The sequence below is a fragment of the Camelus ferus genome, chromosome 15 (genome assembly GCF_009834535.1).
Source record: "Camelus ferus isolate YT-003-E chromosome 15, BCGSAC_Cfer_1.0, whole genome shotgun sequence".
Lineage (NCBI taxonomy): Eukaryota > Metazoa > Chordata > Mammalia > Artiodactyla > Camelidae > Camelus > Camelus ferus.
In genome coordinates, this window is record NC_045710.1 from 7,051,351 (window position 1) to 7,078,796 (window position 27,446).

At 33.0% G+C, this 27,446-nt stretch overlaps 1 protein-coding gene across 9 annotated transcripts in view; it reads right to left on the bottom strand.

Annotated features, from left to right (window-relative positions):
- Window positions 1-27,446, bottom strand: part of ROCK2 (Rho associated coiled-coil containing protein kinase 2) — a 123,896-nt gene that overhangs the window by 4,188 nt on the left and 92,262 nt on the right. Inside the window, exons 12-36 of one of the 9 annotated variants that reach the window (XR_004326118.1) lie at window positions 27,020-27,099; window positions 26,808-26,856; window positions 26,101-26,236; window positions 25,922-26,013; window positions 25,454-25,700; window positions 24,980-25,086; window positions 22,720-22,791; window positions 22,406-22,565; window positions 20,486-20,646; window positions 19,939-20,123; window positions 17,833-17,902; window positions 16,992-17,095; window positions 16,639-16,825; window positions 14,614-14,707; window positions 14,425-14,519; window positions 13,461-13,640; window positions 12,772-12,940; window positions 12,243-12,419; window positions 10,491-10,561; window positions 9,463-9,551; window positions 8,927-9,005; window positions 7,253-7,514; window positions 6,952-7,165; window positions 5,436-5,497; window positions 493-593 (exon numbers count right to left, since the gene is read on the bottom strand). Coding sequence is in view for 8 of the 9 variants with exons in the window: in XM_032497031.1 (XP_032352922.1) it covers window positions 506-593; window positions 6,952-7,165; window positions 7,253-7,514; window positions 8,927-9,005; window positions 9,463-9,551; window positions 10,491-10,561; window positions 12,243-12,419; window positions 12,772-12,940; window positions 13,461-13,640; window positions 14,425-14,519; window positions 14,614-14,707; window positions 16,639-16,825; window positions 16,992-17,095; window positions 17,833-17,902; window positions 19,939-20,123; window positions 20,486-20,646; window positions 22,406-22,565; window positions 22,720-22,791; window positions 24,980-25,086; window positions 25,454-25,700; window positions 25,922-26,013; window positions 26,101-26,236; window positions 26,808-26,856; window positions 27,020-27,099 (3,168 nt within the window). In the remaining variant the exon portion in view is untranslated. Of the gene's footprint in view, window positions 1-492; window positions 594-5,435; window positions 5,498-6,951; window positions 7,166-7,252; window positions 7,515-8,926; window positions 9,006-9,462; window positions 9,552-10,490; window positions 10,562-12,242; window positions 12,420-12,771; window positions 12,941-13,242; window positions 13,331-13,460; window positions 13,641-14,424; window positions 14,520-14,613; window positions 14,708-16,638; window positions 16,826-16,991; window positions 17,096-17,832; window positions 17,903-19,938; window positions 20,124-20,485; window positions 20,647-22,405; window positions 22,566-22,719; window positions 22,792-24,979; window positions 25,087-25,453; window positions 25,701-25,921; window positions 26,014-26,100; window positions 26,237-26,807; window positions 26,857-27,019; window positions 27,100-27,446 lie in introns of those variants that run through there. The other 8 variants (XM_032497032.1, XM_032497031.1, XM_032497033.1 and 5 more) reach the window with 8 other exon arrangements.

Below are 27,446 nucleotides of genomic sequence, written 5' to 3' on the forward strand. Positions count from 1 at the left end.
CACTTATTAGACTTACAAAGTTTTTATGGTTTCAATTATTACAAGTTAGAAAGAAGGAAAGAGGAGGGGGGGGGAGGGAGGGAAGGAGGGAGAAAGGAACCCCATGCTATGTTCACAAACTAACACAGCTGTAGGAACTTGAAAACACTGTAAATTTTACTTCTCTGAATATGGCTTCTTTGGAATGAACAGAAAGTACCAGAATTAGCTCCTTTTGTTATTTTTATATGTTTCATTCCTAAGATAAAAAATTATAATCCCAACTGTATTGAAAATATATAGCCAATAAAGAATCTGAACATAGCATTTTACTTTTATACTTAACATGGAAATTTTAGTTAGAAACTTTTTTGAAAACCACTTTTCAAATATATACTCTCAAATACAACTTAATAAAATCTCAAACTGGTCAAAGGTATGAAAACCCAAAGTGCAAACCACATGCACTACTTGGAAATACTAAAACAACTCATTTTTCATTTTTTGATTTACCCCATTTACTTCTTCAGAAATCAAAAACATCGCCATCATCATCACCACCATCAATATCATCAAATGACCAATCCCAGTCTTTAAATGCCAAATCAAGCAATCTGAAATAGGAGGTTTGCAAATTTATACACTAATACCCTTGCAAAACAGCAGTTTGATATGCTATGATCTAGACATTACACTTCAAATGTGCTGTAAGTAAGCATTTTAACTTTCCCTTCATTGATAACAGCATAATTAAAATCAAGATGGATTCACACAGGGAAATCTTTCTCTTTATACACGAATACATATAATCATGTTGGCCAGGTACACTTTCCAGAATACCAGAGAACAGAGGACAGAGATAATATTTAGGGATAAGACACAATCTTCTTCCCACTGGGTCCCAGTGAAGATGTAATAACCATCCTGATGCCCAGTTTGATTTAAGAACTATAAAAGTTCAACATTCCCTTCACAAAAGTGTCCAGACTGTCAGCTCGTATCTTCCCAGAACATAACTATAAATCCCAGTCTGAAAGGAGAGTCATACTAAGAACATAGCTTTCTCAATTCCAGCAGGACTCTACCTGCTCAGTGGGCCACCAAAAGTTCCGCCTTCCATGAAAAACCACAGACAAGGGAAAAACCACAGGTAGATAAGCAGCATTAGCAACTGATCTTGGCCAAATAAATTGGACTTAGAGCAGAGTATATATGGTCTTTCCTTTCAAATCCAATCCTCTAGTAATACAGTCATTTTCATTTTAAAAAATAGGAGTAATTTTTTTATGTGTTGTGTGTTTTAGTTTTAATCATTGTTTTTAAACCATGGAATCAGAAGGTGAGATTTGGTCAGCAACTCAATGCCACTATCATTCCCAGTTACTGTGTAGATCATTAACCCTTATAATTCTACTTTCTCTCTCTTCCATTGTTGTGAAGAAATAACAAGACATCACAGATATGTCTCACTGCAAATTATTACATTTTGGTCTCAACTGGTGCCTTTGATACTGTTTGGAATTCTTTTATTTGTACCTTGGGGATCCCTGTCTAGTGGCTTCCAGATTTAGCTACTCATAGAGATCCCCTGGAATGCCTGTTAAAAATTGATCCTCCAGTTTCATTCTGGACTTATTGAATCAGCATTCCTGAGGATGGGGCGGCGGATCTTTCTGTCTGACCACCTCCCTGGGTGATTCTTGGTGACATCAGCCTTTCCCTGGTCCAGGGAATGGTCTCTGTGGACTCCTGGTGGTCCACTCTAGAATGACTGTTTTCAATTACTTCCACTCTTATAAGTTCCCATTAAAAACAGGAGTAATTTTTAAAATTATTTATAACTGTGATGTTCATGAATACATTTGTGCCAAGGAACTTACCTGGTTCCCAAATCTCATCTGTGATCACTGTGTCAGGGGTTCCTAAAATGTAGTGTATATGATGTATCCAATGCTATACATAACGCACACTCCCAGGCCTCACCCCAAAAGAGTCTGATATACTTAAACAGGGGGCGGCAGGCGGGAAGGTATTTGTATTTTAAAATAAAAAACCTGAGATGAATTCTGATGTAGCTGCTTGGCTTTGAGAATCACTGAAAGAATAGGTTGATGGATGATTACCTTAATTTAAAAGTAAAAGAAAAACAACTCAAATTACTCTATTTCAAACTGTGCTAAATACAGAATATTTGACTAAACATACAAATTCGGATATAATTATTTATCCACTTAACACACATCAGCCTAGTACACACTCACTTTCTTAGGCTTACATAGAAAGTACCTTTTAGCTATGGTGTCAACTCTACTACTTGGGAGACTGAGATCAGCAGGCCTTCCTGGGTGTCCAAGCCCCAGTTTTAGCACACTTTATGAAGAATCTGCATATCCTTCCAAAACCTTCGAAGCATGTGTGTGTGCCCACATCACAATCTTCAAATTTTAAAAATCTTATCACTGGACTGTGAGTGTAATGCACGCCAGACTTCCCTAAAACCTCTCCCTCATCCCTTCCAGTCGTCTAATTCTTGTCATTTCAATTTGAGAAATCTTTCTTCAACTTGGTTCCTTCTCCCCATTTTCACTGTCAGTACTTCAGTTCAGGATCTCATTAAGTATAACAAACCAATCTCTTGTTGAAAGACTTCTGTTAGAACAAAATCAAAACTCCTATAGCACAGTGAACACGCTCCTTTTCATTCTGGCTCAGAGCTTTCTCTCCAGTGTCACCTTCTACCACTTCATGTCAATACCCTCTCCCCACCCTAACCCAATACAACATTACAAACACATAAGTAATTCTGACAACCAGGGCCTTGGTACATAACATCTTGCCTAAAATTGTCTTTTCCCTTATTTCTTTGCCTAGGAAATTACTGATCCTCCATTTTTTGGAGAACTTTCTTGATGCTTTAATAGCAGAATTCTCCATGCTTTCCTTTGTTCCCCCATAACATTGTTAAACAGTACTGTAATTATCTGCTTGATTGTCTGTCTCCTTCATTAATTGATCAATGGGTATACCCTTCAGGCTGCTGAAACTTATCGCCAAAGACTGCATCAGAAGGGGAGCATTTAACTTTTGAGTTACCAGCAGCACATGAGCACACCCGTTTCTTTACATCTCACCAATACTAAGTTTCGTAATCCTTACCAGTTTGGCAGATAAAAATGGTTTTACAATATAGTTTTAATTTAATTTTAATTTCTTTGCTTCATAATCAGGTTGATCATTTTTTCGTATTTATGGTAATGCTTGCATGTTCCACACTAATTTTTATGCTGGGAAGAGTCAATCTTTTTATTAATGATTTATATAAGAACTATATGCACAAAGATACTAACCCATCTTCCTCATATATATGGTAAAATATGTGCTGTTTTTAAAATTTACAAGGCTTTAATTTTTGGTTAGTTAATCTTTGACTTTATTTTCTTTCTTTGCTTTTATTCTTAGGAAATTCTTCTCCAATCCAAGGTCAGATACATATTCACCTATTCTACTTCATTTATGGATTTATTTTTGACACTTTAACTTGTATATAACATTATTATTTACTTTCTAATATTTAGAACTGGAAAAGAATAAAGATGAGATAATGATAAAATAATAGCTTCTCCTATCCTTAAGTTAACTGTGTTGACAACACTTTGTTTTTTAAAACTGGATAAATGAGTATTTGTTGCATTTCTGCTTTATATTTTTCTACATGGCTTAAATATTACGTTAAAAAAAAGATCTTTTAAAGGAGAATAATTAAAAAGAAATGCCCTCAGCAGGGACCAGTATTTTGGGTCTTTAATTGGAACAAATTAGGATCTCTCCAAACTGTCATCAAAAGTCAGCATTTTACTCACAAATTTCTTACTTTCTAGCAGAGTATTTTATTCAAAATTACCAAGAAAACATTCCTCTGGAATACCATTTCTACGTATTACATTTTATAGACTGTCAATTCATTAACATCTACTTGAATCACTGTGAGGCAGGGGAGTATTACAGCTGAGAATGCAGGACCTGGATTATGCTACCTGGGTCTGAACTCACAGCTGTGCTTCTTACTAGCTATGTGACCTTGGCACACAATGTTCCTGTGCCTTAATTTCCTCATCTGCTAAATAGAGACATGAATAGCTAAACCACTGGGTGGTTATGAGGATAAATAAGTTAGTACAGTTAAAGCGCTCAGAGGAGTGCCTGGCATTTTATAATATGCCCTCAAAAATGCTTTTATATAATAATAGCTAACACTTACTTAATTATTCCTTTAAAACACTTCATTACAGAAAAAGGGAAGCAGAGTTAAGAGGAGAATCAAAACCAAGAATGTCACAGAAGCTAAAGGAAAAAATGTAATGATGCAGTTGTTAACAAAGAAAGACACTAAGGCAAAATTAAAAAATAAAAAAAAAGAAAGATTAGGTGACTATTTATGGGTACTATGTTTTAGTGTGTATAGAAATACATATATTTGATGATGCCTAATAAACCCAAGCATTTGTTCTAAGAAAGACACTATGTGAACTAATTCAACTAAAGCTAGATAAACTAGTGCTAAGACTAAAACTAAATAAACACAAATGAAGAGCCAGATATTAAATTACTGGTGATACACACCAGAAATTCTGTTTCTAGGTTTTCTTGGACAATTCTTTAAAGCTCTACCCATTTGTCTACAGAAGTATGTTATAAATGAGTAGGATAATAAAGGTCACCCACAGTCCAATGCTCGAGCCTCCTCTAGAACCAAGCTCCTCCACTTTAGATTGCACACACACTGACACACTGAGGAGCACTGCCCCTCAACCATTCTGCCAAGCAGTCACCTGAGTCAGGTGTAAACCTGTGGACACAGGGCAATCACTGTTCCAGAGCAAGCCAATTCTTCCAGTTTTGGAAATCTGATTGCTTGATAATTTTTTCCTGCTGAGTTTAAAATGTGCCTCTCCTGCTTAGTTCTTCCGAGGAAAAATCCTTTAAATCTTCATTGTTACTGATGATCGCCTGTCCTTTCAAATCATTTCCTCAGAAGACCAAAATATCTAGTTCCTTCACTTGCCACATGTGTAAACATCTTCAAATGTTCAAATGACCCACTACTTCCTCCATAATTCTCTTCTAAATAACCTCTAATTTGTGTATGCTACTCTTAAAATGTGACAACCAAAATGGAATGCAAACTGTAGGGTTATTCATATGAGGACAGACACAGATACAATTTTATGAGTTAATGAAGCAATGGAGGCACAGATGTTAAAAGCCATGGAAGTAATGTTACAGAGGCATAATAAAATACCAAATCATATTTCAAATGTGCCTATCTTTACATTTAAAACTTCAAAAAGCATATTAGGTTAAAAAATTTCAAACCAATTCCCTATACATTTTACAGTCAGTTTTGATATTAGTTTTATCTTCATGCATAGTTGTGGAAAAAAATCCCTATTACTTACTGTTGCTATGCAAAATGTATTAAAAAAATCAATGAAGAATGATTCGAAGGGCAGGCCCAGAACTAAAAAAAAAAAAAAAAAGTAACAAAAATCAAAAATAAATGTGCTTTCAAATAGACCATAATGCTGAATTGGGGGGGGGGGGGGGGCAAGAAAATTATCTGTAAGTGAGCTTGGCAGTTTTGCATTAATTGTTCTACAATATTAATAATATAAAATTTAACTTTTAGATGTCTTGCATAAGGTACATGGAAGGACCTTTGGCATCTCTGAATTCTTTGAGTTTCTTCAGTTGAATTACTCTCATATAATCGCTAATTCTATAGTATTTAATTTTATCATACCTCACACGAAAACTCAAAACATTTTCACTGTTGAAACACTAATTCTACCTTTGTCATTTTAGATTATTTCCTTGAGATATTAGTTTCAAGAAAAGTTTCATATAAGATGTGGTTAGAATGCAAAGATTTCTGGTAATACAGCCAATGCACATTGTTACTCATATACTGAACATCCTATGTTAGGGAACAAAAAGGACACCTGAAATTAGATCCTGGATCTAAGTGTATACTTTACTCTTTAGCTAACCAAATCTTCACGCTCATTTCAATGAATACCAATATGTATTTATAAATACTGCATTAGCTAGTAAGCCATGAAATGGTTATTCTGAATAAAAAATTATTATAATGTAGTTATTTGAAAATGGCTCCACCAAAATGTTTTTGTGCAATAATAATCATCTCTAAACTTACTCCATATTTCCAACACCACTTCAATTGCAAGAAATGCCCATGATACCCATTAATTAACATTTGAATTTTTAAAGCTTATCTACATTGCTCTTTAAATCCTAGACAAGGTATTATTTTAAACTTACAGATTTGAATTAAGACTTAAGATTTCAGTCCTGACCTCAAGTCATCTAACATAAGAGGTTTAAGAGGCTTGCAATATTGGAAAACAATGCGTGTACCTGACACTTAAAGGCCTGTGTGTGCATCCTATCTACTATAATCAATTAAGTCAATGTGCTTATAAAATCCTAAAATATTGTAATTATATATATAAACATGACAAAATGAGCCCTTTATATATTTTTGGTTGATTTTTATATATGTGTGTGATTGAGTAAGTAAATTTCTATTAGGGAGGAGGTCATAGCTCAAAAGGGTAGAGCGCATGCTTAACATGAACAAGGTCCTGGGTTCAATCCCCCATACCTCCTCTTAAAAAAGTAAATAAATAAATAAACATAATTACCTCCCTCCCCCCCCACACAAAAAAACCCTAAAATAAATAAATTAAACTACTTTAAAAAAAAAATTTCTATTACATCCATCTGTATCAATGAACGAGACATGAACACTGAAATAGTTTCAAACATCTGGTATTCCAGAGATCATGAAAATACCAAGCAAAGGACAACTGTAGCTAGGAAAGTTTGTAATTTGAGCATAAGTAGCAAAATATTTTTAAAAACACTTTAATTTTTAACGTTTGCATTTATTACCTTGGTTTGTTCGGGGCAAGCTGTCGACTTGGCCGTCTAATAGACTGGTTTTGTTGTATCTTCATTGAAGTTCTAGGAGAGGACCGTGCAAAAGGGTCTGGAGCTGGAGGCTTTTTAGGTATTTTTTTCACTAGCCGACTAACCCACTTTTGCTGCTCTTCTGTAGAATTTGCTAGTAACAATAGGTTCTTTGCCGATGAAATATCATAATACACTATAAAGAAATATTTGAAAAAAATTAGTATGTTTAAAATGATCTGAACATAAATCATATTGATGGAGCAGGTAATTTACTATTTACCTTTGCAAGGTGCTATAATTTCCTCCTTTTTATCCATGTGATCTTTATGACATTTAATATGGCAGCGACGGCACTCTAAAGCAGGAGGAGGTTTAAACATATGCCATAATGGCTTCATACATGCCTCACAGTTGGTTGGGAAATGATAGAGAGTGGGAATAAATTCATGTCCTTTGTGGCAAATGTAATTTGACTTTTCTCCCACTGGCTCCACTGGAAATTCTTGTTCCTTCTTACTTTCTCCTTCATTGGCATACAAAATCTAGAAACACCAAAAAGAACAATCAACGATTTTCAAACATAAGTTATTTTGTATGTAATAATTCTTATAGTATAAATGAAATTAGCCTAGTGGTGGGGGGACGCGGGTAAGGACAGACTGGGAGTTCGAGATTTATAGATACTGACAGGTATATATAGAATAGATGAACAAGTTTATACTGTATAGCACATGAAAATATAGTCAAGATCTTGTAGTAGCTCATGGTGAAAAAGAATATGAAAACGAATATATGTACATTCATTTATGACCGAAAAACTATGCTGTACACCAAAAACTGGCACAACATTGTAAACTGACTATAACTCAATTTAAAAAAAAAATGAACTAAACCAAAATTAATCACACAGTGCCTAACATTTTAACACAGAAGTAAATAATAGATATGGGGAAATTCTGGCAAATAATTAAACCAATAATGTATCTTAAAAAAAAAAAAGGAATTAGCCTAAGCTATTCAATGAGAAGAAAATGCATCTGGCATTCAAAATGTTAGTAGGTCCTAATCAAGAGCACATATGAGAAAAGTCATTAGTCACTTTGGTTCACATTTCAAAAGAACTGATCCTGTTCAAACAGAGCTTCCTTATTTTCTCCATGCTATCTTCCTCTGTTTTAGCAATTTTATCACAATAGGCCAGCATAAGGTAAATCTGTACTTGACGAGGGTCAAAAAGTTTTTCTGGGCAGGAGTGTTCAAAATAAAACTGAAGAGATACAGCAATTTTATGAATGGGTATTTTATGATTCTCAAAACAGAACTGGGAGATAACTGCAAATACAGCTTTAATTGAAAAGATTTGTATTTGGAGAATTGAGGAAGAAAGAAAAGAGGAAAGGATGTTTAATTCACTCCAAATAAACAGTATAAGCATCCAGAAAATAAGCAGCCAACTTCCCCACAGTACACCAAACACAATGGCTTTTACGCAGAAGGAATCCAATAACTAATTGTTGGTTTGACTGATTTTAAAATGGAAGTAATAATGGGAAGAATTTGGCTTCACTTTAAAATTGGAAGTAAAAGGGATACTGGGTGCAATATTTAACTTTACAAAGCAACTTTTTTAACTTTCTAGAGAGTTAAGCATAAAACCAAAGTTCATGCTTAAAAAACGTTATAACCAATCTTGAGCAAAAGGATAGCAAAGGCTAGAAATATGATATAAACACACTACAGACTTTAATTTAACAAGTAAAACGTGGAGAAGAATTAAGATGCATTCAAACAGGAAAGTCGCAAAAGAACGAACCATTTTACATGGGACTAAAATTGAAAGATAATCTTAAAAAGGCCCAAGAATAAAGAAATTTGTTATGTCATGTCATGCTGAGACTATATAAAGGTGAAAAAAACAACAAAGCAAACCAATCGCAAGACAAACTGTGTTTACCTGGAATATCCTTGGAATTTCTTTAGCATCTGCTCTATATACATCTGTCTGTGTAACTGGTCGTACATGAAATAATTTGCTATAAAAGATTTTTAAGAAAGGAATAAAATATTACAAAGGATCAAATTATATTAGTTACCCTATACTTACGTCAGAAATTAAAATTGACTACTTTGGCCCTTGTTAGAAAGTCAGAGAATATCTTGCTCTATAAATTTAATCACTTCTTGAGATTTTGAGGAATTTCCAGTAAGTCAGAAATTTTCTAATTAGTTTCAGAAACCAACACAGTGAAGACCCATGAAATAAAGATATTTTAGCCAACTCTATATCCCAGACTTTCATCTGTATTAAGCAAATGTAAGAAAATGTAATGATCGTATAGGAGATACTGTATGTACAGTATGGGAGCATACTACGTGAGTATATCCATATACCATATGACTAATAAATTACACTAATTTGACAAAAAGGTCACAGTGCTACCTTACACTTTAAAAGATGAAGTTCCTAAATATTCTAATAAAAATACTTACTCTATATCTAAAACCATGTAAGGATTAGATTGTTCTTTATCTTGTTCACTGTCATAGAAAAGGATCTTCTTACTACTTACAATCACATACTGTTAAAAAGAGGGAGGAAAGGAATTAAGCAATGATTAAAGTTAATATATATCTTATTTCCTTTGAAAATAAAGTCTATATTAGCAATAAAAATCATTTAAAATACTTAAATACCTAAAAAGTTATCTTAATGTATTTGTAAAAAACTCTTCCTCAAAATAACAGTAAATTTTGTTTGTATGTATTTTACTTTTTTTGGAGGTGCTGGGGATTGAACCAGGACCTTGTGTATGCTAAGCATGCATTCTACCACTGAGCTATACTCTCCACTCCCATATATATTTTAAATAAGCAAACTGGGGAAGAAATAAAATTCAAGCATTTTTTGGACTGATTTAGCTTCAGGATCCAATGGCATAGAGCCTTGTTGCTATAGCTTGAATAAGAGGTTCCAGAGAAATCCCCCCTCTTTCCACCATGAGGACAGAGCAAGAAGTCTGCAACCTGGAAGGCCTTCACCAGAACCCCAACAAGCTGGCACCATGATCTTGGACTTTTAGCCTCCAGAACTGTGAGAAATAAATTTCTGTTGTTCATAAGTTACTCAGTCTGTGGCATTTTGTTACGGCAACCTAAAGACCCTTATCCAAAAAGTAAACATCATAATACCACTAATCATAGTAACAGGAAAAGAAGTAAGTGGGTCTTTCCATTAGAGCCAAAGTTGTTTTCCCACTGAAACAGCAAAGGCACCCAGATCAACAGGCTTCTATTTTCCTAACAACAAAACCTGCTTTATTATTAATAACATGTTAATGATGAAAGTTTGTTTTTTTTTACAAAGATACATAAAATTATGTCATGCCAAATCAGAAAGTACAAACAAGTTTTACGTGCTTAAAAGTTCTAGTTATACATATATATCTATCTTATAATTACAAAAGTGATATGGCTGTAGTTAAGCCAAAAGCAAAACCATTTTCAGAAGTACCAATTACCTTTTTAACCCATCCAAATTTCTTAGTGTTGTTTCGCACAGGCAATGAAAGCCAACCTTCTAGTCTTGATTCTATGAATAAGCACAAGATATGAGGATAAATATAGTAAGGTTCCTTAAAAAAGAGGAATTTAATAAAAATTTAATATTAAAGTCACAAAACAAATATGCCCTTCAGAATTTATCATTGTACACATTATCTAAAATATAGTAATAATGCAGAATCAAGCAAGTTATGCAATGCAAACAAAATCCAAGTTATATCACATTGGAAATACATATTCTGTAGTTTACAAAGTCAAATGCCCCATTGATTAAATTCATGCATTTGCAAAATTCTGCAGAAAAGTTGCAAAGAAGAGAAGCAGCTCTCTATTCTCATTTGCACACCTGTGTTAGAATCCTTTATTTTTCCCTTTGGAAGAAGGTCTAACTACAGATACAGTGCACATCTTCTTTGAAGAGGAAACATTGCAAGTGAGTACTTATGTGTTCAGAGAAAATATACTTTTAGAATGGCTATAATAAAACAAAATAAAATTGTATAAATTGCAGATCAAATCTGGCTAATAAGCAGCAATATAACCAAAAGATTCCTAAATTCCAAAATATTAGAAGCCATAAAATTCTAGTTCAACAGAGGAAACTCAATCCTTAGAATTTGTTCTAGTGGTATTTGATCAGTATATTTTTATGAAGTAATTAAGTGAAATAGCATTTTAGAAGTTATTCTAATAAAAAAAGTAGTTATCACTTATTTAACATACGCTATGTGTCTGAACAGAGCTAGATGCTTTACATGAGCTTTCTTTAATCTTCACAGCAACCCCACAGAAAGCTCACACAGGGACAGGTCTCTGACTCCAGGGCCTATACTCTCACATCAGTAACCTTCCAGACTCTATGAACAGAAATGCTGTCATTAAAAACAGACTCATACTCAAAACTGTCTGGACACGGTCCTAAACCAGTTTAAGGGACTAATCAGATGACCTCTAACAATATGGGTATGAGTGAAGTAATTTTATTGCTAAGCTCTAAAACAACTTAAATACAATCACTTATGATTTATACCTGGGATTTATACTGATCTATAACTGGGAAATGTGACAACAGTGTAAATAAATAGTTACTTTGAATTCAACCAATAGACTAAATTTTACTTTACATTCAACTGCTTATACACCAATTTCCTGTAGCATATACCTTAAACTTTTTTTCGTACTCACAGTAACTTTGTGTTAAACCTAATAATTTTATGGGTCTTCCATCTGGTTTTTTTCATTTAAACTATAAGTCCTTTCAGGACAAGGATCAAGTACTTTTTTTTTAAGCTTAGCACAATGTTGACTAGGTAAGCACTCAGTGAGAACCTAAACACATCCTCTAAAACAGTCTACGTGCTTTTTCTGTCACTCTTTACATGAAACTTTAGAAAGAATTTCTTCTTGGTTAAAAATGGGCGAGACAAGCAGTGAAATCATACATTCTTAAATGATATAAAGTACCGCTCCATTTTTCTTGTAAGTTGACAAAATAAATCAATTGCAATAGCAGTGCCATGTGAAACAAAATACCTTAAAAATCAAATTCTTTGTTCATGCAGCAGTTTCTTTTTAACTGGGACTTGTTATCTGAGCAACTTGTTAGAGTTAGTGAATATTAGTTAATATTACAAAAATTTTTCCAAAGGACTGAAATTAAGGGTAGTGGGAAAAAAACCCCAGAGGTGGAAAGATTTTCAGACTATCACCTGTACCATTAGGTTCCGATGAAATAGGTAAATAATGCACAGATTCTTCTTCTGAGTCAGAATCAGAGTCAAGAAGCATATGAGAACTGGAAGGCTTAGTGGCAATATTGAGAGAAGTAGAGGAACGTTGGTAGGTGAATGACATGGATTCCATAGTGTGTGACTGAGTGATATGAACTGAACACCCAACATAAAAGGAAGTAAGAATGCAGAAAGAAGTTAAGAAAAAATAAATGAAAGCTTAAAAAGAGAGATGCCTATAATATACAGAGCTAATTTAAATAACTAAATATGTAGAAGTTATTTTTGCATTTTTATGAAAACTTTCATGAAAAAATCAATAAATAAAGTAAGTTTAAACTTGTCATTTGAATCTCTACTCTAAGGAGTAGGTTTCCCTTAAAGAAATGACAAACATTTTTCCTCAAGAGCAAAGTCAGTCACAGGGCTTAAAACAATCAACTGATTTATATTTTAGACAAAAGACCTTTAATAAACGTCAACATAAGGGCTGAAAATAAATCTGTACCTGGGAACCCATCATCTGCTTCAGCATCCCCTGGTCCACTGCCTATACTGGAACTATCCAGACCAATATGCAAGGCTTGGAGCTGGGACCGCAGCTGCTCAATGTCACTGTCTTTACTGTCCAGGGTCATCTGCAGTTCAATTCGAATCTGGCTCTCTTCAGCTATTTGCTACAACAAATTGAATTATGTTAAATTAACTGGATGCCATACATCTCAATTTTGTTTCTTAGTTCAGTAATACGGTAGTCCCTCCCTTATCCAAGGTTTCACTTTCCACAGTTTCAGTTATCCGAGGTCAACCGTAGTCTGAAAATATTAAATGGAAAATTCTAGAAATAAATAATTCATAACTTTTAAATTGCACGTCATTCTGAGTAGTGTGATGAAAGCTCACGTTGCCCAGTTCTGACCCTGTCTAGAATGTTAATCATCCCTTTGTCCAGCTTTTCCACATTGTATATGCTACCCACCCCTCGGCACAGGAAAAACGTAGTAAGTATAGGGTTCAGTATTATCCGTGGTTTCAGGCATCCACTCGGGGTCCTGGAACATATCTCCCTTGGATAAGGAAAGGTTACTATAATTATTAATAGAAACTTTCATAATCAATAAAATACATAGAGACATGAAAATGATTCTACTTCTTTAAAAAGAAGTCTTTAACCTAGAGTCCAAAAAGTATTCTTACAGCCTGCATTTCATTCAGTTCTTTCTGATACTTGATCATCTGCTGCGTCAGCTTCTCACGTTCAGATTTAAGCTCCATATGTAGCTTTCTATTCTCCTTCTCTTTTCTCCGCACATCTGTGTCACTACCACGTTTGACAGGTTCTTTCCGATTCATGATCTCAGCCAACTTATTCACAGCCTTAAAGACATAAAAATAAGTACGTAAATAAATAAAATTAATTATGTTGATGGTTTCTTGATAACTCACCAACAGCAAGTTATAAAACCTCCTTCCCTACACACAGTGCCACAAAGAAACATTTTCTATGTTAAAAAATACACCTTCTTCACTACTCATTATTCTTTTCCAACCAATACTCTTAGCTTTTAGTTCTCAGTTTTTCTGAGAACTGTAATTTAAAACATTTACAGGTTCACTCTAATGTCACTTGCTACCACTATGCATGTGTAGTTACAAGAGACTTTTACTAGGTAGATCTTTTATCCTAGAAGAAGAGAGCTTTACACTGGCATCACCTTAATAAAATGCAACATGTCCAACCACAAAGCAGAGCATCTTGGACCCACAAGTATTCACTCTGTGTATAAAGTCATGAGGGCTGAAAGAGAGATGGTCAGTAATCACAGGTGCCTTTTCAGAGTGATCCTTTTTCAGGCCCTCAGCAAATGGTCATTCTCTAGTCTCTTAAAAGCAGAAAAACTTACCACATTATAATAAAAAATGAGGAAAGAATGTGATTCCATATGAAAAAATTAAGAACTTCAATAAACACTGAACTCAACAGTGTTAATCAAATTTAGCTTCTCCCCACCCAGTAAAGCTCAGATAATTCTATCTGATTAATACTGACAAATACTGATGCAATCCGTGACTGCTACAGCCAACCTGTAACACTACAAATGTAAAAGAGGTAAACCGAAAAAAAGTTCAAAATCATATTCAGAGCTTATATTATACACACTTGAGTTTTGAGTGTTCTCTCTGTTAACAGCTGCTTCTCAAATTGTGCTTTAATAGCTGCTGCACTTATTTCTTCATCCTTCAACCTTGACAGTTCTGAAACACAGAAAAATATAAAAATTATACTGAGTTCAGCAACTGACAAGCACTAGTACATTGAAAATAAACTTCATTCTTTGTTAATACATACGCTCTTGGGCATCTTTCAATTTGTTATTTAACTCTTCTTTCTCATTTGCAAGATTGGCAACATCACTAGTTAGTGTCCTATTAGTTTCTTCAAGCTAGGAAATGAAAGTGGAAAAATAATCATATCCTAATTTACAGATTTTTAGGTTATAAAGCAATTATTCAAAATGAAAATATCCTAGAACGTTAAGAATCCTGTTTTCCTAAGTACATCTACCTTTATACTTCTCGCCTTTGTGCTACCTTCCCAAACTTCACCCTTGATGAAAATTTTGCTAACCTAACAGGCTTACTTCATATGCACCCCAGAAAGCCAAAAACACTGCCCTTCTCTCACAAATCCTTAGCAGTATTTTAAATGAGAAAAACATTTAATAAACTAAAAAAGGCAAATACTATAACAAAGCTCTGCGTTCCATCATGCAGAATAAACAAATTTTAAAACTGTAATTTTCTTTCAGAACATTTCACACAGAAAATAAAATTTTACTAAGAAAGTTGACATTCCCTGGTATTCTCTCCAAATTCTATTCCTCTTTGTCCTTCCTGAAGGAAATTTTATTGTGAATTATGTGTTCATCCTTCCCATCCATGACTGTGTACTTTTATTAAACACGCATGAAACAATACAATGCAGTTTTATGTGATTTTAAACTTCTCATAAACAGCATCATATTGTATTCATCTTTCTGTAGTTGCTTTCACTCAACATTATATTAAGAAGTAAACTGCTGATATATATAAAGACCCAACTGACTCATTTTAATTGACAGTTTTATCTTCTATTACATTTCATTTATCCATTCATTCATCTATTAATATAACATTTGAATTTTTGCTATTACAAACATTTATGCTGCTAGGAATAATGTGCCTGAATTTCTCTAGCACATTTATCTTAATGTGGACTTTCTTTGGATTATATGAATATTTAAAATTTACTGAAAATTGCCATACTATTACTATACTATGCCATACTATATTTACACTCCTGACAGTAGAAAATGTCATTTTCTAGACATCCTTCAAACATTTGAAAGTGGTCAGATACTGAATTTTTGCCAATGTGATGGATATGAAATAATATTTCAAAGTTATTTTATCCAACCTTTTCTTAAGAGCAGTGAAGTTAAGCATCTGCTCATATTTTCAGGTTTTCTCTTTTGGCCAATTTTCTTTTGGATTGTTTAACTTTTTTTCTTGTTGAATTGCAGGATTCCACATACATTCTGGGTACTAATCCCTTGTTTAATAAGTATATTACAAATACCTTGCCCTGTAATTTACTTGTTATCATCTGTTATGAGTAAATTTTGGATTCCATTCTAATAAAGTTTTTATTTTTCATATTAGGTTCTTAAGATAGCTAGAATTCACTTTTGTATGTGGTAAAAGATACTGAGAATCTAATTTCATTCCTTACCTCATAAAGATACAATTATTCCAAAATTTGTATCCTTTCCCACTGATTTGTATATTGCCACTTCCATCATACACCAGGTTCCTGTATGTGCACAAATCTACTTCTGGACTCCCTACTCATTTCCACTGAACAGGACTAAATATCCCTGTTCTAATACCAAACTTTTTAATTACTGTAGCATTTCAATAGATCTGGATTAACTGACAAGGCAAACTCAACTACGTGATATTTTACTTCTCTTTGAAATTTTTGTTGCAGTTTTTTTTCAACCTACATATGACTATCTTCATGTAGTTTCAAGATTCTTTCAAACTAAGGCTGATTTAACAAGAAAAAAATGATTTAAATTGTTTTCTACTTTTGATATTTTCCTCTCACTATAGTCCTTTAACTATGAATTTACCAACAGATGAAGCCATTATAAGTTCTTTTCTGAGCCTCTCGCTGCCAAACAACACTGAGGTTATTAACTCAGTCAAACACCTGGTACCCTGCACAGACAAGCTTTTCACTTAGATCCATGTTACTTTCCTGCTACTTCTAAGGAAGATTTATGATATAGTAATTTAATTACAACAAAAAAGAACCAAGAATTGTACTTACAGATGCAATTGTAGCATCTTTTTCAGTGAGCTCCTGTTTGTGTCTAGCCATCATCTCCTTGATCTCCAGCTCTTTCATGATCTTCTCTTTTTCCAAATCAGAATACTGCTCTTCAGCAATTGAGCGAGCCAGTTGTTCAGAATCTGCTTTGGTCAAGGTGATCTCCAGCTGAGCAGCCAAGGAATCCCTATATTTCAGAGTTAATATAAAATTTAAATGTTCAATTTTCATTACAGAGTCAATGTTTTTCCTAGTGTACCTCATCAACAAATTTTTATTTGCAGTACAGCAGGCGCTGTTTGAGGAGTAGGGAACATGGCTGTGAACAAAAGAGACAAGGGTTTTGTTCTTACCTTTCATCCTGTAATTCCTGTTTCTTCTGCTGTAATTCTTTACAAAGTTTGGTCTTTTCTTCACATTCTTCTTTAAGTTCCCTAACCTGTGTTTTATAGAGGGTCTACAGAGCAAAATATAATAGAAACAAGTATCATCATAACCATCATCATCATCATCATAACTATTACTTCTGTTTTCAAAACCTATCCAGACAAAAAGCCCAACTGAGCACATACAAATATGTTTATAATATAAGTAATGTTGAGCCCATTAACAAATTAATAGTTTAATGAGCTTTTCTATTTTTGATAATCAATCAATTAACTAATAGAAGTTCAGCTAACAAGTTAGGGCCATGATTTTCAATAGGATATCACAGTGAGATTTCTCATTAAATGACAGGCTGGTAGGATGAATGAAGAGGCACAGAAAAATATTACTAATTTAGACAAGAAAATTTTGTTGGCTTAAAATCAGTAAAACAGAAGCGGCAGTTACAACTTTGTATTTTAAAACTCAAAAAGTACAAGTATTAAAATGACAATTTTATTTCTTTCATTATGAAAATATATTCTCCCTTCAAAAATCAATGCTTTTAATAAACTTCATAAGGTATGAGTATGTGCTTAGAACTATTTTTCTAGCAATGATAATGGATTTCTATTAAACTATCCACAGTCTTTTGTCCAGATGTTCTTTTTATGTGTGTTTTACAAAACATTCCATCCAAAATTCTGTATGGGGTTTGCTATAAGAATATATTCTAAAGACAAGAATCAGCCTCCTCTTTCTGAAGCAACAAAATTTTTTAAATTGTACAAATAAAACAATTTTCAAAGTGATGTGTCTGGAACTTACTGAGAAATACTGCTCTGCTTCAAGCTGGTCTTGGAGCTCTTTCATTTGCCCATCTGCATCTTGGCGTTCTCTGTAGGGAGGACATAGAATCAAAGGGCTTTAAATAAGTTATACACCTATTAAGCCAGTAACTCTTGAAATGGGGTCTAGGAAACCCCTGAAAGTACCTGAGACCCTTTTTCAGAATCCATGAAGTTAAATTTTCTTTATAATACTAAGAATCATTGCTTTTTGAAAAAACTTTAGTTCTCTCAGTGTATATGGATGTCTCATGGGGCTGCATGACATATGATGCTGTCATCACTCCAACAGCTAATGAAATGTGTGCTCATATGAGCTTGTGTTTTAAAATTTTCTCAGTTTTAATTTCTAACACAAAAAATATCATTAGATATAACTCACATACACAAAAATTCTTTGGAGCCCTTGATAATTTTTAAGAGTATAAAGATGTTCTGAGACCAAATAGTGCTATATTAAACCAATAACACTAAATTATGTATTCTCAGACATTCATTGTGATCAGCCATTTATGCCAACCGAGTAAGAGAATTAGAAGAGCACCTGAAAATGGGTTACCTTAGAATGAGAGAGGAAATGACCAGGAGGGAGCCTGTGGGGAGGTAAGGAGTGTAGGTTTTTATACATAAATACGAATAGTAACTGCTCAGACTTGAATACTTTGTAAAACTTCACTGAGCTCTACACTCATCATTTGTATACTTTTTAAACATATTTTCATCTTTAATAAAGAAAAAAGAAAAAATAAAACAAAAAATGAGCCTAACAACTCATTTAAGAGGTTGGGCTGAAATAAAGTCTAGGCTTATTTAAACAAATATTATAGTTATTCCAAGTCAAAGCTAAGGGAGAAAAAAGCAAGTTGGAGAACAATGTAACATACACAACTAAAAACCAAAATAAAATCTATTAAAAACTCAACCCTATATATGTCATATAGATGTATGATAGGCACAGAAGAAGGTGAGGGAGGATAAATAAATTAAGATATGGTACCTTTGGAGGGACTAGATATATCTGCATTCATAAAGGAAAGTTCATAGTCTTTTCTCTTTATTTTTGCAGTGAGAGTATTTCACAGTGAGAAAATATTTTACTACTATTTGGATATTCAAAAAATGTATACAGCAAGAAAGACTCAGAGAGATTAAATGATTTAATCACATCATCTTCAGTTTCTATATTACCTAGGACTTTTAACCTTATTTTCACTTAATATAATTTGATTGTTTTGTTTACTCATTGGCCCTTCAACTTCTGGATAAAAAGGAAATTATCACTCAATGTCACTTATCTGTGTTAATTCTGTATTTTATTATTGATGAGTATACTATTAAGGAATGATAATTCTTATTTCTCAGAGCCAAAAATGTGAAAGAAAGGTGATAATGACACATGAAAGATAAGTTTTAAAATTGTCTCATCATCACCAGCTAAGTACACTTGCAGCAAACCCCAGTGTAATTTTAGTATCATCTTCTTGAAGAGCCATCATTCATTATATGAAACTTTAAAAACTTAATATTTTTTAGGTATTTAAGAAAACTATTTTTCAGAAAGTAACCATGTAATGTGCACATGGTTACAATGAAATAATACAGACACAGAAGAAACTGCAAGGAAAGGTGGTAGGGTTTTCTACTTTCTAAGTCAGTTAAATGGAGCACTAGAGCATATCCTGAAAAAATAGTTTAACAATTTATATGGTGTTTGCTTAATAGTCAAACATTTCCAAGTATCAGAAATGAAAGAATAAACAAAAAGCACATATGCTTGAAGGACAGTCCTGAGGCGGAATCTTAAGAACACAGAGTGCAAATCCGGGACGTTTTCTTCTGCTCTAACATCAACACTCTATCGCTTAAATCGTAATAGGTGGCAATAGGAAAACAATTGTTGGGGAAGCAAATAAAATCTTTTTGAAGGACAACAGGGCCACTCAACACATTACTTGTATAGAAAGAGAAAACGTGGTCAAGAAAATAAAATGATAAGAAGAAAATCCCCAGATAAATTAAAGTTAACATAATTTACATGTGGATAGTTATGCACATTAGAATTCTTTGTCTGAAGCAATTAACTTACTTTCGAAGTTCAGCATTCTGTTTTTCCAAACTCATTTTCATTTCCATGAGATGATTATTTTCTTGTTTTAACTGCTTTTCTGACATTTTTAGTGTGTTAACTTGCTGTGTTTGCATCTTCAAGTCATTTTGTGTAAGGCAGCGCTTCTGAGTTTCCTGCTCTATTTTTAATGTCAAGTTTCTAACCTAAAAAATAAAGTGTGTACTTGGTACGTAAGTAAATTTTTTTTATTTTTCTTATCATGAAGCTGGCAGTAAATGTGATGATATAAAACAGATTTTTGCCCTTATGCAGTTAATTCTTTTCACAGTAAAATATTTTTGGGATTTTCCATGATATATTTTTAAAATAAAATACGGTATTTAAAAATTTTTAATTATGATTAATTTGGTATATAATCCAGATTCAGTAAAATTAAAACATTATAGAATATTACTATACAAGAAAACTTAATTATAAAACCATCATTGAGCCTTTATAAATAAACCTAGTTTACTATAATTCATTAAATAGTTTATTATTATTTATTAGTAAACTTCACACTTACATCCTCATTTAGCACATCTTTTTGTTTGAGGAGTTCATTTATTTTCTGCTGTGACTGTTTGAGGTCACAGTCTAATATAGAACATCTTTTCTCAGCCTCCAGCAACAAGTTCTCCACTTTCTGTTTTAAAGTTCTTTCCTCCAAGAGCTTTTTCTCCATTTCTATTGACAGAAAAATGGACATAATTATGGTTTTGCAAACAAAAGAAGTATAGCAAATACATGACACATTGCTAATAAAAATTGTAGTAAATGATGCTACCTTAAAAACAATTTTTAGAATTTCAAATTTAATATTTTTAGCACTATTCGTAATTAATTAATGTACTTGAGATGTCAACAATTTCATGTTTGAAAATTAGGTGTTTCATTTGCAGGGTATAAAAATCTACCACATTCTGCAATATTACATCCATTCTAATGAAAGTAAAGTAATTTTGCCTTTATATATGGTTCTAAAAGACACCTTATTACATACATATTTCTTTTATTTTTCTGCTACTCTGTGCCTCTCAGTTTTACTCTTCTTACCTAAAAACATTCCAGGTAGATCCTATGCCCTCTTTCCATGTTAGCATATTACTATGCAGAGGATGAAAATGATGCTTTAGGGAGTTGGCAAAAAACCAGGACTCTGGAATCAAACCCTGGCTCTGACACTTCCTAATTATTTGACTAGGAACTTAATTAACTGCTCTGAGGCTCAGTTTCCTTATCTCTAGAATGGTGATAGTAGTACATACACCCATAGGGATTTTGCAAAGATTTTGAGTTAACACAGGTGTGGTACTTAAATGCTGCCTGGCATATGGCAAGCACTTCATAAGTGCTCACTACTTAAGGAAAATTTTCAATTACCTAACAAAATGTTCACAATATTTTTTAAAAGAAAAAAAGCAAAACAGTATAGAAAATTGAGAAAACACACAAAATACCCTGATTAGCAGGACTGTGATTAGTTTTACTTACTCTTTTACACTTTCCTATATTTTCTAAATTATTTGCAACAAATTTTAATTTGTTTTATTAATCAGAAAAGGGTTTTAAAAGCTTTTTTCAATTTCAAAGTGAAAAGCAAAGTTTATGTCTAATGTCAAGTGATTTCATATGAACTGTAAGTTACCACAGTTAAAGGATTACCTTTTGATACACTGATTAGAAAATCTATTCAAATTCAATTACGTTTTCCTTCATACCTAACACTCAGCATCTAATTATCATTTATTATATAGTTATACTAGGTAAAAATTAAACCTATGAATTTTCAGTTTTTAATGAAGTGTCTTCAAAAGTGTGAAAAAATGAAACCATTCTTCACACACTACTAAAAATAGCCCAAATTTCTAAGCACTTTTCATGTATCATTGCATTTGGTTTACACAACAACCTAATACAGTAATTGTCCCTTTACAAGACTCAAGGTACAAAAAGGTTAAGTAACTAGACATGGTCAAATAACTAGTAATTCACTGGTAAGTCACATTCTTAATCAAAGGAGGCAATAATACACAATGGAAAGACCAAAGGTGTTATATCAGACTTGAATACTGCCTATAAAATTTAAGTTTTGTGTAGTCATGCAAAATATGAAAGTCATCTACATCTTATGTTAGTGTTGTAAAAAGGAATTTGAAAAAATAATAGCTATTACTATGTTGAATTGGTTTATCTTCATCAGTTCAGAGAATATCCTATAAACAAATGAACTAATTTTAAAAAATAATCAACCAAATGTGAGCATCAATGGTTATTGCCTCACGGGGGGAAAAAAATAAATTAAATAAACAAACAAACAAACAAATAAATAAATAAACAAAAGCTTCCCTAACAGTTTTTAAAAACATTTTTCAAAATCAGAGTTGAATACAGAATTAATTCTTAATAAAAATGCTGCTGAGAACCCACTTATGAAAATGCATACCTTTCATGGCTTCTGACTTAGCCTCTTCAATGGATTCATAAATCTTATTTTTATCTGCCAGCCGTGCTTTTGTAGCCTTATGTTCCGCTTCTTCCTGTTCTAAGCTCTGCTGTATAACTTTGAGTTGGTATGTCATATCTATTTCCATGTTGTTCTTCTCCTATTAAAGATTTTAAATGGTAGCTATCAACAGAAAAGACTGGCTCAAAATTTCAAAACTTACAAAGGTTTTTTTACAAGCTTACTGATAATGTTCAGTATGTTCCCTCCACTCTTCATTCAAACTTCTTGTAAAAGTAATCTACGTACTCTACCTGTTCGCTCCCCACTGTACCCATCTCCCACACCTCCACTCTGTTGTGAGATCCTTGTTGAGATTGCTTGATCTAAATAAAGTGACCAATGATATCTAAGTATCAAATTCAACAGACATTTTTCAGTCTTTATCTCTTCTGAACTCACTGCTATACTTAAAACTACTTCCTCGACACACCCTGAACCCACTTGGCTCTCCCCATCCTGCTCTCATCCATTTTGTCTAGTGTGAAGTTTTCTCCCAGCTGCCCTTTAAAGGCTAGTGTTCTCTGGAGGTAGTGTTCCTTAGCCATATGCTTCTCCTCTTCCTGTATCATTATTTCTCAAACTTTTAAAACATACCTAATTTCTCTTTGTTCTGTCTTAAAACAAAAAACAAAAAGCAAAAACAACCCCCCAAAAAACAAAAAAACAGCAAAACCCTTAGGATCCTCCACTATTCACCCTTATTTTCCACAAAGGGGACTTGTTTCAAGTTGAGAATCTTTAACAGAAGTCAGTCTATTTTCTGCATACCCCCAAAGATTTTCTAATTCTTTGTTTTCTGTCGATTATATTATAAATACAGGTATTTCTTTTGTTTTTCAATAATGAAAATGATTTTTTTCAAACTACACTATCCACCAACAGAGTAATCTGCTCTGCCCTGAAAAACTGCTGTTCTAAGCAGTCTCTTTCCAGATGGGCTCTTCCATTCGCTTGGTTTGAGCTACTTCTATTCCTAGCTGCTGCTACTACCAGAGCTTACTGCTTTGCAGACATGCTAACTTGGCTGTCTCCCAGGTACCTCGGTACCTCAAACTTGGGACTAAAATATATTTATCAATATATTTTATACAGCTCTAAATATATTTTAAATAGCTCTAATAAAAGAGCTATTTCTCCTTTATTCGTTATTAATTAATGGCACGAATATAGGTTTCATCACAAACTAGGAACCTGGAACTCACCCTTGAGTACTATTCACACAATACATCTAACGAATCACTAAATGCTGCCAAATATTTCTCAGATTCATCCCTATTTTCCACCCTTTGAACTACTGTACTAGTTACAGTTAAGTCTCCATTATCTGATTTACTGAAAAAGCCTCTGACTAGTCTAACTACTTCATTTTGTCCTCCTCAAACCTGCTGTCCACATGGCACACAGTGATCTATCTTAAAAGTACCTCTAATAAAAATCATGTAATTTAAAACCGTTCAGTGGCTAGTCTATTACTTAGAGCAACTAAGTTTTTTAACAGAGTATTCAATTATCTTGCATGATCTAGTTCATGCCTACCTCTGAAACCTCACTCTGGCCAGTGAATTCCTCACACTCAACAAGAGGAACATACTGTGGTCCTCAGGGCAGTTTCAGCCTGATGTCTAGTTTTATAAAATTTCATTAGATCATAGCCATGCCCATTTTTTCACATACTTGGAGCAGAGACCATATGGCCTGCAAAGCCTAAAATATTTACTGCTTTTCCCTTAAAAGATTAAAATTTGTTGACCCCTGTGCTAATACGCCAGAAATATTGAACAGTTTGTACTTAAATAAACCTACTATGACTTTTTAATTTTCTATCCTCTTATGTTCACACTGTACTCCCCAACTCAGAATGTGCCTTTATCCTGGCAACCAATCCTGCCCTGTCAGATTAGGGACTCATTCTGTGCACCCAATATACCCTGCCCATACCTCCATCATTCTACTCACCACATTGTACTAGAATTATCTGTGTGCTTTACATTACTTTACAAATTACTCATTAGACTGTGAGATTGTTAAGGGCAAGGACCGCATCCTCATATTTCTAATACATATGATACACTAAATACTTAAATGAACAAATAAAAAAATGCATGAAAATAAAATATTAACTGCATAGAGCCTAGAAATTATTCCTGGCTTACAGTATTTTTTTTAAACTTCTGAATGAAAAGCCATGATAACTTTATGCTATTTTAAAGAAATGGTGTAAGTCAAAAATCCGCGTTTCCTTTGGATGCCTAGAGAGAAGCATCTTCGTTATATATACTCCAGGAGAATCCTTCCCTTCCGAAGTATCTAACATACTAAGGGCTGCTTGTACAGTGTTATAGTAAACCTTAAAATATATATCCCTAGTCTACATAACCAAGTGTAAATATTAAAAAGTCCATGAGTATTCAGAAATATTTTAGTTACTAATTTCCCTTATTTTAGAATGAGTTTTTCAACCCGAAACTCTAGTCATTTTCTTACACAAATACAAAACTTAACATGTTTTACCTTTTCCAAATCAGTAAATCTCTCCTGTAGTTGTCTCTTCTCCACCTCTACTTTTGCTAATAAGATTTTGCCATTCTTTAAATCTTCTTCTAGGCCAGATATTCTACCTAAAATTGTAACATTTTTAAAAACAGTAAACTCATATAGTGTACATATTAAGAATAAAAAATTAAGAATTCATATATTTTAACAGTGTTATTTTTAAGCAGAACTTTTATGATTGTTAGTAGGGTGCTTTAGTTAATCCAACTGGAATCAAATCTACCACTTTCAGAAGTGGTATATTACTAAAAATACTTCATACTATTTGAAGGTAAATCTTTCATTCATAAAATTTTGTTATCAATGTATTTCTTTCTAAATCCTAACTTTACATAACAGAGTAGTATATTCAGTAGTATATTCAGCACATTATCCATCATCTAAAAACACAAATCATTAAGATGAATTCAAGTGCAAGCTCTTCTTTAATACCTTGTAAATCATTAATAATCTCTGATCCATGGGTTCGGTCCCTCCTTTCAGATTCGAGAACTGACTGGAGATTAATAAATTCCTTTTCAAGTTTTAACTTGGCAGTCTCCAGCAGGCAGTTTTTATCTTGTAGATCTCTATTGTTAGATTCCAGCTGCTGAATCTGTTTTGAACATTCTGCCTGGGTTTTTCTTAACCGGGCTGCAGTATCCGATTCTGTTCGCAGCAAAGCATTGGTTTCATCCAGCTGTTATTCCATTCAAAATCAAACAAAACAACAACAAATACAGGTATATATGATGAAAATACTACAATTTATTATCCCATTACAAACTATTTAAAATAGACAAAAACTTAAAAATACTTTCCTAATGATTTCCCTTTTAGAATACTGCGAATTAAAATAAATGTTAACAGACAGTCATAAATAAAATTCAATATACTTATTATACATTGGGATCAACCTACTTGTCTCTGGAGTTGATTCACTTTCTCAGTAGATATCTGAGAGTTCTGATTTCTTTTTTTCAAATCTTCAAGTTGATCTTTTAAACTGTTAACTATGATAAAAAGCATTTTAGTGGCAAGCTTCAACACACACACATACACAAACACTTAGTAAGTATTTAATAATCTACACCACAAACCATCATTTTCCAAATTTCGTTTCTTGTCTGCTTCATGATCAGCTTTCCGCTGGTATTCTGCATTTTTGTGCTGAAGAAGCGCCTTTTCTCTTTCTAATTGTCTTAATGCTGATTCCACATTTTTCCGTAAGTTAATCTGAAATAATGCTTGAGGTTATTGTCAAAGGAAAATATGTATAAAAATCAAATAGAAACAAAAATATTCCAGTTACAGCAAATAGATTATAAAAAGACCTTTAAAAAAGCTATTAACTGCTATTTTGTCAAAACTACATTTTCTATGTTTTTAAAATAGTATACTATTCTTAAATAAGCAAGACCATAAGTGTTCTGTTTACTATTAAAAGTCAAAATTTCCATAACATTCCATCACCACTGAACCATCTTTACTTAATACAAACTATGAGTCTAAATAAAAAAAGAAACAACCGTCAATTTCTATTTTAAGCCATATCATTAACATGAATACAATTTTTTAACTTGAAATATCTATGTATGCTAAATTAACTCATTTGTAAAAACACAACAAAAGTAGGCTATTATTAAGGTTACCCTCTAATCTGAGCTCTGTCCACCAATGATACAAGGCAGATTTTACTATATATCAAGACATGTATTAATATGGTACCAAGAGAACTCTGCAGATAAGTTAGGCATCAAAGCTTTTTATGAACAAAAATGTTAATAAAAGTGTAGAGCAACTTTACCTCTTCTTCTAGCTCCTTTGCTACTTTCTCTAGACGAGTATTAACAGATCTAAAAAGTTTCAAAGGAAACAGTAAATAACTCTCTAACTTACAATAAAGACTTTACCATAAATTGTAAAATAATTATATAATTACTTTGTAGCTCTCCTTTTTTAGTAAAATGTTTAAACTTATATTTTAAAATATAACATTTAATTATCTACACAACATACTTGCACTTCTGCTCTAGTTCCTCTTTGGCTTGTATCTCAGTGCTAAGGTGTTCTTCTAATGTGTACAGTTTTTTCTGAATCTGTCAGAAAGTAAGAAACTGTAATTATAAAGTTTGATCACATTTAAAAGATGAGAGGCTTAAAACAATGAGAATCTTCTCTTTTCTTTCAACTTAATAAGGTATAGTAGTTGCACCTTCTTAATGTGATTTTTATTGACAGAGGGAAAAAAATCCTCCATCTCTTCTTTCTGACTATCTTAGTACAAGTGTATGTATAAACACACTATGTAAACATGAAAACGAGATGCTTTAATTGCAGAATTCTTCTATGATGTCAAGTTTCTTATTCATTATGAATAAAGGATATCCTCTGATATCCTTCATTGTTCTTTTTTAGATTATTTATTTAAAAACACTGTCAACAT